This window comes from Aspergillus steynii, assembly GCF_002849105.1.
Source record: "Aspergillus steynii IBT 23096 chromosome Unknown P170scaffold_4, whole genome shotgun sequence".
NCBI lineage: Eukaryota > Fungi > Ascomycota > Eurotiomycetes > Eurotiales > Aspergillaceae > Aspergillus > Aspergillus steynii.
The window spans coordinates 953,651-967,786 of NW_020194401.1; the positions used below are offsets into that span (position 1 = coordinate 953,651).

Here is a 14,136-nt window from a genome sequence, read left to right on the forward strand (position 1 = left end):
TGTTGGCATACCTCCGCCACACATTTTTTTTTTCTTACACGCTCGTTAAGACAGTAAGAAAAAAAAAAAAAAAAAAAAAAAAAAAAACACCACCACACCCGAAGAAGGAACCAAAAAGGATTAAGGAAAAAATAAATTCGGGAAAACCAAAAATTGACTGTCTTTTTTGTCCCCTCTTTTTTTTTTTTTTCCTTTTCCCTTCCTCTCCTCTCCTTTTCCTTTTCTTACCCCAGACCCATCGTCGTTGACCACGACGTGATTCTTTTTTTTTGATCAAGTCCCCCTTTGTCGGCGGTCTTTTTCTTTTCCCTTTACGTCAGGTTTCTCTGATTATCCTGTGGGATCAGTCGAATCCTTTGGATGTGGGATCTAGAGCGTGTTCGTCTATTGTAACACGCCTTTGACATCACACTTTCCTATCCGTCGTCAACTTTTGACGTCGTTCTTTTTTCCTCTTCCATCCGATTTCCATCCTCATCCGACGAGCGACTCTATTTATTTCCCTCTCGTGATTTAAATCGACCTGTCTAATGAGCTCGATCCCTCCCAAGTCAGGCCTTCAACCTCAAGGACAGAGCACCTCGAACCAGGCCGCTTCGCACGCTTCCTCCCCATCGCTCAGTGGGAAGACCTCCCCCCTGCCTGCCTCGACCAGGTCCTACGCAAACGCGACCAAAAAGTCCGCGACGGACTCGACCGCCGCTCCCGTCACCGTGGGCGGTTCACCACACCATGGGAAGTCGACCTCAGTATCTCCTGTGAGCGGCAAACCCATGCAGCAATCTCAGTCGTCCGGCGTCACTATCGTCAATGGCGCCCCGGCCCCGGCTTCCTCGCAAGGAGACCACTCCCGCAAGCCCTCCGTGACCATCACCTCCGCTGGTACCTCCGGTTATATTCCCAACGGTGGCTCGAACAGTCGCCCCAATAGCTTGCAGTTTGGTTTCGCTGCCAACCAGCAGACCTCCCCCAACATGGGAAACCCTGCGGTTCTGGCGAACCAGCCCCAGGCCGGTTTGGCCGTCACCCCGAACATGAACCCTCGTGTCACTTCGCCCCAGACTTCGCCCTCGCCCATCCCCCAGCCCGCCTCGAGCGGTGGCCGGCCACCGCCGTCGTCTTACCAGTCTCAGGGTAACGTTCCGAACTTTGGAAGCTTCGGTGAAGCAGGGGACAACGTAAGTTCAAAATTTCCTTTGTTTCCTTTTTTACTTTCTTTTACTACTTCGATTTTCTTTTTATCATTGTCATTTTTTTCATCCGACTTTTCCCTTTTGTGCTTTCTTCTTTCTTTTCTTGGGGAAAAGGGTAAAACGAAAAAAAAAAAGGGAGGGCCAGAGGAAAAAAATTTAAACGCGAAGATCATGCCCTTGTCTTGGCATACCGTGAAAATTCCTGGGATTAATAATAATGTTCATCCACTAGCAGCAGATGCGCCCGAATGCTCAGGCCCCCCTTGGTCCCGGACCTCAGTCGACTCATCTGCGACGCGAATCGTCTCAGTCGACACACAGTGACATGAGCAACCATATGGGTAGTGGTCCGGGAGGACGCGGTGGTTATCACCATCAGGGTGGCCGTGGCCGCGGGTACTCCCAGTCGGGAAATTATCAAGGCCAGATGCCTTACTCCCCGGCTCCCAGCTTCCGCACGCCTAACCAGCCTCGCGGTGGTGCCAACATGGGTCCTCAGTTCCATGGCCCTAACGCAGGCCGTCCCCTGGCGCCTTTCCCCAACTCGCCTCAGGCTAGTCGCAGCCCTGCGTTAGCCAGCGCTCATCCGGCGACGCCGCAGATGAACCAGGTCCCCATGGCGCCTCCGCAGATGCCTCCCCAGCCCTACAACAACTACGGCCCCCATATGGCCCCGCAACCTGTGAGGACCCATTATTCCCAGAAGTCCCTACGTCGTGGCCCATTTCCCCCCAAGAAGAAGCAAGCACAGCGCGTTTTACATCCCCCCAATTTGCCTTTGCCCCCTGCTAGCATGCGTCTCCCTCGTCTCCCTCCTCCCAATCTGGCGCCCGAGAGTGGTCAATTCGAGCAATATCTAACGCTGATGAAATCTAACCAGTATCCGTACGACGGGAACTATGCCTACTACAACCAGGGCTATCCCATGCAGCAGTACATGACCCCCCCGTCGCCGCAGACCCGCCCCGGTATGCCCTACAACCCGCAGGCCGGCTTCATGCAGCCCCAATTCCCCGTCCAGCCCCAGCCTCAGGCCGCCAGCCTGTCCCGAAGCCCCTCGCAGGTTTCCAACGACCGACCCGGCTCCAGCCTCGGACAGGGACAGCCTCCCGCTGGTCCCCAAGCGCCCACCCACGCCCACACCGCCAGCCGCTCCTCAAACAGCCCTGCCCCCACCGGTAAGCCCACCTTCTTCATTCCTGCCAAGAAGAGCGCGATCGTCATCAAGGATCCCGGCAGCGGCGCTGTCAAGACCTTCGAAAAGACGCCCGCTTCTCCTGCGCGCGCCACTCCTTCCCCCGTCAAGATGGCAACGCCCACTTCGACTCCCCCTCCTCGCACTGGTAGCGGTACTGATCACACCCGATCCGACTCCAAGAGCGTTAAGACGGACGAGGAGAAGAAGAAGGAGCTGAAGGACGCGGTCCGCCAGAAGATCGAGCAAGACGAGGCGGATCAGCGCCGCAAGGTCGAAGAAGAGGAACTCGCGGCTAAGCAGAAGAAGGAGGCGGAAGAGGCCGCCCGCAAGAAGGAAGAAGAGGAGGCCGCCCGCAAGCAGAAGGAGCAGGAAGAGGCCGACCAGAAGAAGGCCGCCGAGGAGGAGGCCGCGCGCAAGGGTCTGGAGGACCTCAGTCTTAAGGACAAGAAGGAGGACTCCAAGCCTGCCGCGGATTCGCAGCCCGCCCCTGCCGACGACGAGGACGACATCGACTACGATGCTCTTGAGGCGGAAATGGCTGAACTCGAGGCCAAGGAGCGTGCCGCCGAAGAGGCATACTATGCCAAGAAGAAGGCGGACAAGGAGGAGAAGGAGCGCAAGGAGCGCGAAGAGCTCGAGGCCTACGAGGCGAACATGAAGAGCGCCGAGCGGGAGGCCGAGGCATTGGAAGAGGCCAAGATGAAGAAGCAGCAGGCCGGCGAGCAGCAGGAGGACAGCAACAAGGAGCTGTTCGCTTCCCTGAAGAAGGGCGGATTTGCTGCCACCGAGACCAGCACGCCTGGCGAGAGTGGCACCGCTACTCCTGGCTCGGATGCTTCCATGGGCCCTCCCCCCAAGCCTGGCCTCGCCAAGCGCGAGAAGCCGGCTGCGCTGAAGTTGGAGACCAACAAGGCTGTCGAGCCGCCTCAGCCCAGTGCTGCCATGAAGGCTCTGCACTCTGCTCGTTTGATCGAAGATCTGAGCAAGATCACCTACCCCGCCTCCGTTGTTTCTCCCAACCCGGCCTTGAATGCCAGCGCCCCGGCCGACCGCAAGTTCCACTACAACAAGGAGTTCTTGCTGCAATTCCAAGCCGTGTTCAAGGAGAAGCCCTCCATCGACTGGGACTCGCGTGTCCGTGAGACGGTGGGAGACAGCGATTCGTCGCGTCCCCAGTCGGCTCGCACCCCCATGATGGGTGGTCGCAACAGCTCGCGGGGTGGTGTCTCCCAGGGCTTCCAGATGGGCAACTTCGGCCAGCCTGCTTCGCGCCAGAGTTTGCCCCCCAACTCCACCTCCGAGCAACGCTTTGCTCTGGCCAACGCCGCGCGCACCGCCTCCATGGGCAACCCCTTCGGTCAATTTGGCCGCCCTGGTCTGGGAATGGGTGCTCCTTCCCTCAGCCGAACCAACTCTGCTAACGCCATGCACCCGGGCATGCCATCGTCTCCGCGCGTGGGATCGAGCCGCTCGAACGCTCGATCCGGCAGCAAGCACAGCAAGCACCAGGCGAAGAAGGAAGAAGAAATGCTCAAGACGATGCCCCTCACCGCCGGTAAGGAGGTCCAGGCTTTGCAAGTCTCGACCACCGGCTGGAAGCCTCGCAGCGTGGGACAGGCTGCTACCGCTGGTCCTACTCCCGGTGGCACCGCTCACATGCCCCCCGATATGGTGCAGCGTAAGGTCAAGGCTGCTCTGAACAAGATGACTCCCGAAAACTTCGAAAAGATTGCCGGCCAGATCCTCGAGATTGTGTCCCAGTCCAAGGACGAGACCGATGGACGTACGCTGCGGCAAGTCATTCAGCTCACCTTCGAGAAGGCCACGGATGAGGCTCACTGGGCCTCAATCTATGCCAAGTTCTGCAAGCGTATGCTTGAGAGCATGAGCATGGATATCAAGGACGAGAACATCCGCGATAAGAGCGGCAACGTTGTCGCTGGTGGCAGCTTGTTCCGTAAATATCTCCTCAACCGCTGTCAGGAAGAGTTCGAGCGTGGCTGGAAGGTCAACCTGCCTCCTAAGCCCGAGGGTCAGACCGAAGAGGCTGCTATGATGTCGGACGAGTACTACGCTGCCGCCGCCGCCAAGCGTCGTGGATTGGGTCTCGTTAAATTCATCGGTGAACTGTACAAGCTGGGCATGCTTACGGAGCGTATCATGCACGAGTGTGTCAAGAAGCTCGTCGACTACGAGGGTGTGCCTGATGAGGCCGAGGTCGAGAGTTTGACCAGTCTCCTGCGTACCATCGGTGCCAGCCTTGATGTTTCTGAGAAGGGTCACGCTATGATGGATGCCTACTTCCACCGTATCAACCTCATGGTCCAGACACCTAACCTGCCCAGCCGAATGCGTTTCATGCTCATGGTGAGTCCCCCTCTGGAACGAATACCTTTCTAGTCCCATTGTCTAACCTCGTGACTTTTTCTTTTAGGATATCATTGATCTGCGCACCTCTCGCTGGCAGTCCAAGGACTCCGACAAGGGCCCCAAGACCATCCAGCAGATCCGTGAAGAGGTATGCTTGATGATGCTTTCGATATCGATGATCCCAGTGCTAACTGTTATATTCCCAGGCTGCTCGTGCCCATCAGGAGGCTGAGATGGAGCGTCTCCGCCAGCAAGCCTCTCGGGGCGGTCGCCCCAACATGGGTCGTGGTGATTCTCGTAACTTCTCCGGCGGTTACGGTAACCAGGCACCTCCTCCGGATTACGCCTCCAGCAAGGTCGGCAGTGACGATCTTCGTCGTCTGCGGACCACGCGCAACACCAACCAGCCCATGTCTTTTGGTCCCTCGAGCATGCTCGGCTCTCGAAGTAACAGTGGCCGGAAGAACCTTGGCCCCGGAGGCAACCTCGTCCGTGGTAGCGACGACAGCGCTGCTAGCAGCCGAAACGGAACGCCCCCTGCTGGCAAGAAGGAAGACAAGGAGGCCGCCTCGTCGATGAACGCGTTCAGGTAGGTTGATCTTGCTGTCTCTAGATGCATCTTGTCTAGATTGTTTCGATACTAACTGCCTTTCTTTATTTAGCGCCCTGGCTAGCCTCGAAGACCGCGACAACATGGCCACCTCTCCTCCCTCCAACCCGACCTCTCCTCTGCTCACCAAGTCGCAGCCGGCGACTGAGCGTCGACCTTCCAAGGCCGGCGAGGAGGCATCATAGATTCTTCTCTTTTTCTTTTTTGGCAATGATAATGAAAAAATTATTTCGTTTCTTCTGGAAAGACTACTTCTTATTTGCTTCCCTGACATGTTTTCGTCCCGTCATGACATTCATGTTATCTGAACATTCCTCCCTTTCTCGTCCATGATTTTCGACTCAAAAGAATCGGTTGCCCATCCTCTTCCCCATTCTTCTTCACTTTGTCTTCTTCATGCTCTATCATTCCATTGTTTGGGAGAGATGGACCTCCGATTTATAATGTACAATGAATGTGTGCTTGTCCAAAATGGAAAAAAAATTCAAAAAACATGAGTTGAGGGGATCAAGAGCCCATAATGGGAGGGTAATGTGAAAAAAGAAGCGTTTGTTTTTGAAGAATCTTTTTTAACGAGATAGGTTGGTCTGCAGGTTAGGAGTGTTCTTGATTGCCCTGTCTTGCCCTCCTATTGTTGACGTTTTCATTTTGCTGTTCTCTTTTTTATCATGCATTTCCAATACCCGGAGAGCTTTGAAATGATCCTGTCCCCCTTTCCATCTGAACACTCACTCAGATCAGGGATGTGGACGAATCATCGAGGCTTATGACTTTTTCTTTTCTACGTGTTGCTTTTTTTTCCCGTGAGAAATCTAGTCCGTTGTCATGTCATGTGCGCTTTGCTTTTTTTTTTTTTGTCTCGCGCTGTGTTTGCATTGCATCTACACTGGCTTTGGTGTGTGCTGGCGATTACCTCTTCTTCTTTCTTCTGCTGCTGATGTTGCTGTCTCTTTTATATTGTTTTAGACAAAATTTGTTAGAAAAAGTTCCCTTATGTGAATTTTTATTTCTTAGTTTCTTATATATTTCTTTGCTGGTCTTTTTCTTTGTGTAGTGTGATATACGTACTCCGTAGTAGTGTTTGACATGGGGCTAGGTATGCATGCTTTTATGAGGTGTTGTCTGGGTTGTGTGGTGGGGTCGAGCCTTAGTTCTTAATCTGATGGATGGAGGTCTAGTTGTTCGTTGGTCTGGTCTAGCTAATGGTTCAAGTTTCTAGGTAGTGGATATGTGATTGCATTACTACTGTGATTGACAAAAGCTATGCGTCGATCGAGTGGATAGACGACCTTGGTACCAGACTGAGCACAAGATCATGCTGCTCACTTCCATGCGTCCTGAAGACTCCCAAGGCTTTGGGTTTGAGGCCGGACGCTGTCTATATCTAGACTTGTTTCCTCCTGGATGTCTTTACTCCGGTAGGTATGTGTGTATGCATGTATGTAGCCCGTGTATAGCTGGTGATGATGCTCGTCTTTATCGCGGTGTATTGGGTGTCCTGCGAGCGTTGGAAGTGGTGGGTCGGTCTGTCCGTCTGTAGGGCTTGCGCCGGTGGTTTATTTCTTTCTATGTCTTGTGTACATTGTGTGTGCATAGAGCGGAGTGGAGTTGTGTCCTCTTTCGTTCTTACTCTCATTTGGATAAATGAGGAGTAGAGTGGTTGTTGATTCTGGTCAACATCGGCTGTAGGCTTTTTGGGCTGATGCAAAAATCAAGGCCAGGATGTCTGAAAAAGAAAAGCGCTATGTCGATGAGGGCGCGAGAGTCCAATGGGTCCTGATGCCGTAATCAAGATTTATGGTTCTTCGAATTGGCAATGTCATCCGGCGTGACAATTACTGGGATGTTATATTTGGGGCCGCTGTGATTCTCACCGGGGCCTGTCGAGTTCGCCTGCTCGTCCTCGGTGGTTGACGCCTCAGTTGAAGCGGTGCTTCCTTGCGTGGAAATGCTGCCGTTGCGATCCGATGATTGATGCTGCGATGACTGTCCATCGTGGTTCTTGGAGGAAATGGGCTCTTCATCTGTTCCGGTGTCACTCTCGGTGGTCTCGGGGCTCGGCGTAGCCGGGCTTCGGGCAGCGTCGATGGAATCCGCGTTCGGGGATGGCGAGTCCGCATCGCCATGGCTGCCGCTGCTTCTCTCGGATGTAGAGAGAGAGCTGCGCGAGTTGGTGTAGGTCTGAGGAAGACCTAGCGCGGCGGCAACCGCTGCCTCTTCACCCGGCAGTCGCGAGACGTTGCTTTCCGTGCTGGAACCTCCGTCGAATATTTGGCTTCCCCGTCGCTCGCTCATTTCCAAAATATTATTATAGCTGCGTCGGGTCGGATCGGCAAGACGCTTCTTCTTTTTCTTTTCGCGTTTCGTAGATGGTCGGACCACAATAACAGGAATGGGCGATTGCTGCAGGCAGTATTTGGAGACGGAACCAGGCAGGAGCCCTTGAACGCCACCAAGACTGCGGCCACGCGTTCCGACGACGAGGAGGGCAGGCTCGTAGATTCGGATCTTTGTGTCGTCAGCTAATCAATTCAATCGCTGCAGAAGCGAGTGGGGAGGGGAGGCAGAACATACCATGCGCTGGATGATGTCCTGGATTTTTCCGACGGCCAGTTCTAACACCAAGCTGATGGCCTTTTCATTATGACTGTTCTTTTGGATGACCTGCTCGAACAGCTTTTCCGCCTCTTTGCGGTATTTGCCTGCTTCAATCCCCGCGTCGCTTGCAATTGTGGAATCCTTCTCAACCGCGCGAAGACAGACAATCTCATCGCCATCGTCCACCAGCTCATCGATCAGCCATTCGAGCGCAAAGTCCGAATAGTCGTTCTGGTCAGTGCCACAAAGAAAGGTGCGACTGCGACGAGTCGACTGGTGGCCTTTGTGCTTGTAGTTCAAGGTGAGCGAAAAGTCCGGGGCGTCGGGATTGTCGAACGTGTCGAAGGAAACACCGCGTTCGTAGGTTCTAGAAAGCGCACGGGTGGTTAGCATGTGTTCAGTGGTCATTGTAAGGCGAAACTCACTTAGGCGGTGGAGGCGAATGTCCCCGAGCGGAATTCCGATGCTCTTTCTCTGGCACATCGTTCTGCGAGCGCTTGCGCCCCGCGATGCTCGAAGCCCGGGATGAAGCTTGTTGAGGCTCGGAGCCGCCGATGTTGAACTGGATAGACTTTCGTCGAGGGTGACGAGCTTTGTTAGGGAGGCGCGAGGGCCGGGCGTCGGTGTTCTCGAGCGAGTGCTCGTCGCTATCGAGCGAATTCTTGGGCGAGGAAGATGCCATGATGAAAGAGGTGGGTCGGGGAGATGTAAGAAAGCAGGTCGGAGAAGTAGGAGGGAGGGGAAAAAACCGAGAAGGAGAGAGGCGGAGGGCGGGTGTTTGTGCGCGTGCTATAGAAGGCGCCGTCTCTTTGTTGACAGGTGATGAGATCAGAGTGAATCAACCCCGCAGCTCAGCCACCGTGAAGCTCCTGAAGTTCTGCCAGTGGTATGATTCGGAGGTCGCAGATCATGGTTCGGAATAGGGGAAGGAAGCGTCGTCAGAGGGGAAATGGGATCGAACTCCCGACAAGGTCAGCAGGGGATCAGTCTGACGCTCGTGCGCTGGAGGTGAAGCTCGGCAATGAGCAAAGAGAAGAAGGGATGCGAAGATGGAACGATCGAATGACGGAGGGGTTGCTGCCTAAGGCGGTGACCTGCCTGTCTGGGCCAAGTCACGTTGGGCGGCACATGACCTGCCCTTCTCCGGATTAACTGCTTACTACTACTACTCTTACTACGAGTCGTAGCATCTATCTTGACATCTCCAACATCATCAACATGGACGATGAGCGATCCCGGATTCCCTACCATCCGAGCAGTCAATCCTCTTCGCCACCGCCATCTCGGCCAAACATGCCTACTGAGCATAGCCAAAACACGATCCAACGACTTACGAACCAACTAAACCGCAAACTACCTAACGTTATGGCCTGTCGTCCTTAGTTCCTCCGTACTTCGGATCCACGGCGTCCGAGGATCCGCGCGAGTCCTCGCGCCCGGGAAACAAAGTCCAGCCAAAAAAAAATAATCTCCAGTCTCCGAATCTTATCAGCGACGGCAAATCCCCCAGCCGAAATTTCCGGGCGGATCCGTTGAGAATCCTGAGCGGTTGATCAGAGCACGACAAGTCAGACGAGAGGGACGGACGGCCAACACTCAACCCGCGCACCAAGTCACCGCTGCAGATCCAGACCGTCAGGACAGTGGCCACTAGTCCGGCGTCGAAACCAATAGTCGCGGTGCAGCAAATCATCGCGGCGGCTGATCGCCATGTGATGGACTCATCATGTCGACGGGGCGGTGTGCTCGGCTGGCGCTGAATGATCGGCGCGGACCTGCCGGCCTGGAGTCTAGACACGATAGTCTGCCCAACGATCGGGCTGTCCCAGCCCAGAAGTGGGCCGGCAGGCAAGCACGCAAACTTCCAGGGTCCATCCGAAGGCGATCGAAGGTTGGACGAAGATTCTCGCGAAGATGTGAAGAAGAGATCGAGGAAGATAATCTGATAGTACGGAGTAGAGGAAGAATTGATGTAGTGGAAATTTGGTGTGTAGAATTCCTGTCCTATATGTAAAAAATGTTCTAGCTATGTATAGATAAATCATCATCGTAGATCTTTATGCCAAATCTGCCCCCAAAGGCCAATGTACTCCGTACAACGAGGCCCAACAGTGGGGAACCCAAGGCACTGAAAAATTCCGTCAAGAGGAGAGTATTATCAAATAAAAAATATGCCCAAATGCATTAGGCACGCCATAGTCTGAACACCGGTAAATGCAAATTCGCACCATGCAAAGTGCTAAACCCAAGTAGCCAACCAGAAATCCCAAAAGAAATTTTTGTATCCCAAAAAATCAAAACGCCGGACCCGCTGAAGAATGCCAAAACACACGAAAATGAGTAGAGTCAGGGGGGTATTACATCGCAGTATGATACAACGATCGAGTCGTCGAGAGAGTTGAGGCCCAATTAATAGGCCTCAATCATCGGGTTCTGCGGTGGGTTGGAGATGTAATACCCCTGGTCCAATTCGGCATCGGACAGCGGGATTTCGGTGTTTTGGACGCCCTTCTCGCTGAACGAGTCCAGCGTGGGTTGAGGCGGGGACGGCGGCATGGAGTCGTCTTCCGACTCCTCGTCCAAGTCCAGGGACAATTCGGGCGGCGATTGCCGGGAGGGGGATCGAGTGAGAGTCAATTCCTCCAGGTCCTCGGCATCGTCATACTCGAACTCCGAGTCCGAGTCGGTCTCGTAGTCTTCCTCCACTTCTTTCTCGCGGATGACCGCGACGGGCGACGGGGCCCGTCGGCGGACGGGAGTGTAGAGGGTGGGTTCGTATTCATCTTCGCTCAGGTCGGAGTCGTCGTCGCTGACATCCGAGTCGACGTCCGACAGGTCGTCGGCGTCCCAATCTTCCTCGGGCTCCTCGACGACGGTCTCGGCCCATTGGATGCGGCGGGGCTCGGCGTCGGGAGTGGTCTTGGTGGCGCCGCTGACGGTCTGGTTGAACCAGCGTTCTTGTTCTTGCTCGGCGGCAGCGAGGTCGAGCATCAGCGAATCGAGAAGGTTGGCGTGTCCGACGAGGAGACGCAGGTCATGGTCCGCCCGCGAGGCCTCGCGCGTGAGCTTCTTGCGGGCGGTGTGGGCGAGGTAGTAGGTCTGAGTGATGCTCATTTTCTTTTGTTGGCGTCTCCGAGCGAGCGAGGTGAAGTAGGAGCTGGGAGAGGAGAAAGTCTGGCGCGAGGGAGGGGAGGAGGAAAGGGCCAGAGAAGTAGAAGTAGAAGTGGTGGAGTCTGCCATGGCGCAAAGTCCGGCGTTGATGTGCTTATGAGCTCAATCGGTGACTCAGGCAGTCAGGCTTGCTTGATCCGGCGGTCGGCGATCGTCCAATCAGGGCGGGGCGCGCGGGGCGGTGAGTCAAGGCTTATCGCGGCGTACTTTTGGCCGCCTGAAGAATGCAGTCGGCGGCAGCTGGGGAAATCGATAGATAATAATGGCGACGCGTATAGGCCGGCAAATCAATCAAAATCGAACACTCGTCAGGCGGGGATCCACTGGTTGTCCGTTCGACGAGGCTAGCTGGCAGACGGATGGTTGTTGGCTGGGCAGGCTGGAGGGAGGGATGTAGGATTATGTGATATTATGTAGGTCGATGCTGGCGGGCGATGGGACGTGCGAAGTATCGGTCTGAAGGTGGAAGAGACGAGTATAGAGGCAGGCGAATGTATCGATCAACGGGGCGACCAGGAGTTGATATATCCACTTGCTGAGAGAAAAATAGAGTAGGCTGATTTATTTTTTTTCTTACATTTCTATTTTTTTTTTCTTTTGTTTTCCATGTGCTAAGCAAACTCCGGTACGTATAGAATCTAGTTTTTTTTTTTTTTTTTTTCCTTTTTAATTTTTATTTTTTTTTTATTTCCGTGAACCGTCCAAGTCCGACACGCCGATCGGATCCCGGAGGCAGACAGCAAAATCCAGCAAAAAACCCAAGAAAAAAGCCCCCAAGCGTCCCCACTTGGCCAAGTCCCTTGGCCCCGACCCCTGACCGCCTGGGCAGCCCGCCAATCACGGCGCAGTACCGTGAGTCACCGGCGTAAGTCCGGACGGAGATGGATGACCAATCCTTCCGCCGCCGTTACCTCCGGCAGCCTTACTTCCGTTCCATTATTCATTCTTTCCCTCTTCATCTGCCCGGATGCTGCGTCCCGTGGGAAGCTTATACGAGATGTCCATTAGTGAGCATTGCATTCCAGCGAACTACCCCCGTAGCTCGTTCCCTTTTTCGAGCTGCTTGGAAATCATCTCGCCGAAATGACTCTGTCATGCTGGATGAGCACGGATTGATTCCTAATCCTGCAATTGGTCATCCCCAAGCGTGTTTGGTGTCCCCAAAAACAGGGCGCGGCTCCAATCCCCCACGGCTACTCGGCAGCAAGTCATCATGACTCCTCGCCCTCGTCTCATCTCCGAGGAGCGCCTTATGCCCAGAATGGTAATTTCGTATTACACATCGCTCGGTCCGACCTCTCGTTTATTCGTCTCCATGCATAACCTCCCTGCCTTACTTCGTACTGCGCCCAAAGTAGGTAGCAGCCAATCTGGCTCGTAATCGCATTTCGGACAACGGCCTCCCTTCGCACCGCATTGGTGCACGGAATCCCGAGTTGTGTGCAGTATCATCTTGATCACGCCGCGATTCCCCCAGAGATCACCACGTCACCACATACGCAGGCACGGAGGCTTGACACAGGCGGCCACATTCCCCCTCCTTGGATGCGGCAGAGAGGGACCCTGCGAGCCGAGCACGTATCTACCTGATGCTCCGTACTCCTTCTGGCGTTGCTCCTTGCGGCACTCTCCCGGGAGGTTGGGATTGTCTCCAGATAGTAATCCTTCCACGAATCCTTCTTGGCTGGGAGGCTGCCAAGGAGCAGATCCCCCGGGGCTGTGCGAGGTCGCAACCAGGTATGGAGTAGGCAGAGAGATAGTTATAACCCCTAGGGGTAAGACCGTACGCAATCAAATCAGATCGTATTAAATCTCCGATCCGTATCCCCAGACCGTTATCTAACAACTTATCTAATATCTGGCCAACTCGACTCAGATGAGGACACCGCCCTGTGGATCTGAGCCACGATCGGAGGCTGTTTCTGACTACTACTATCTGGCCGCGACATGGCACCAGAGACTAGACAGTGGTGAGTGGATACAAATAATGTCCATGCATAATTGCATCCGCAGGCGTATTCTCATAATACTATGTAAGAGGTATGAACCCCCCTCGTCAACAACCTAATGATGATCTCCAAACCCAATACCTCCTGGCCACGTCTGCTGCGAACCACCGCAGCATGTGCCTGCGCTCTACCCCAAACAATGGCATTATGGATCATAGGCTGTCACCGACCACGTCCGATGAAGTCATGACGTCACGACGCCGATTGATCCCCAAGACCGGCGCAAATGATCATCCAGAGAAAACGCCCATGATTTCATCCGGCCTGGGCAGATCTGAAGAATGACATGGCAGGGGTAAAACCGGGACAGACAAGAAGGATGTTGCTCGAGATGGCATGAGGCAGTCAGTAGGGCTGGGTTCGTTCCTGGAGCGATGCAAGAGGAGTTCGTTCGTGTTCGTACGATGCGATGCGATGCGGTCGGCCTCGGACGAGCCATGCATAAGCATAATAGACAGGAATAAGTATGTAATCGGCTCTGCACAAGAACCCCGCTGACTCAGCCCACCTCGGGGTCGGCGTTCGTCTCGCCGGTCGTCCGTTGCCACTGTCAAACGCTGCTTTCATCCGTGGATCGGACGTTTCCTGTCCCTCGGTCCCTTGGTCCCTTGGTGCGGATCCAGTCTAGGGCTGAGGATTTTTTTTTTCTTTCGCTGTTTCTTCTGCGCATCCGCGCCGAGTTCCGAATATCGTTGACTCACATGAGAAAGAATTTTGATGCCGGCGGATCCACTCTCTTAGCCTTGCGGGTCGTGCAGATGTACTTCTTTGAGAACCATCGAGCCCAATTGTCCAATGGATTTTCCTTTTTGGGTTTCCTCGGACTTATCTCGCTCTCCCCGAAGTGGTGATGATGATAAAATCTGACGGCGTCGGACTGGGCTTGTCGATTAGAAATTACACTCTGCCCGTCAGCAGTTGCCCTGGTCCATTTAGGTCTGGATCGGTTGTGACCATCCGTCAGATAATAAGAGCTACTGCTGCTGA

At 54.4% G+C, this 14,136-nt stretch overlaps 3 protein-coding genes across 3 annotated transcripts; 1 reads left to right on the plus strand and 2 right to left on the minus strand.

Moving 5' to 3' along the window:
- Positions 1 to 530: 530 nt before the first annotated feature.
- Positions 531 to 5,556, plus strand: P170DRAFT_358531 (putative eukaryotic translation initiation factor subunit eIF-4F; the record flags this gene model as incomplete). The annotated part of the gene is made up of 5 exons (XM_024844300.1): positions 531 to 1,178; positions 1,426 to 4,758; positions 4,826 to 4,909; positions 4,968 to 5,350; positions 5,424 to 5,556. The coding sequence occupies 5 exons, from the start codon at positions 531 to 533 to the stop codon at positions 5,554 to 5,556; spliced, it is 4,581 nt and encodes a 1,526-aa protein (XP_024704231.1).
- A 1,603-nt stretch (positions 5,557 to 7,159) lies between these two features.
- On the minus strand, positions 7,160 to 8,651 carry P170DRAFT_357611 (universal stress protein; the record flags this gene model as incomplete). The annotated part of the gene is made up of 3 exons (XM_024844230.1): positions 7,160 to 7,879; positions 7,946 to 8,336; positions 8,395 to 8,651. The coding sequence occupies 3 exons, from the start codon at positions 8,649 to 8,651 to the stop codon at positions 7,160 to 7,162; spliced, it is 1,368 nt and encodes a 455-aa protein (XP_024704232.1).
- A 1,727-nt stretch (positions 8,652 to 10,378) lies between these two features.
- On the minus strand, positions 10,379 to 11,209 carry P170DRAFT_475264 (uncharacterized protein; the record flags this gene model as incomplete). Its single annotated transcript, XM_024853241.1, has 1 exon — positions 10,379 to 11,209. One exon carries the CDS (start codon positions 11,207 to 11,209, stop codon positions 10,379 to 10,381), a length of 831 nt encoding a protein of 276 aa, XP_024704233.1.
- Positions 11,210 to 14,136: the final 2,927 nt, after the last annotated feature.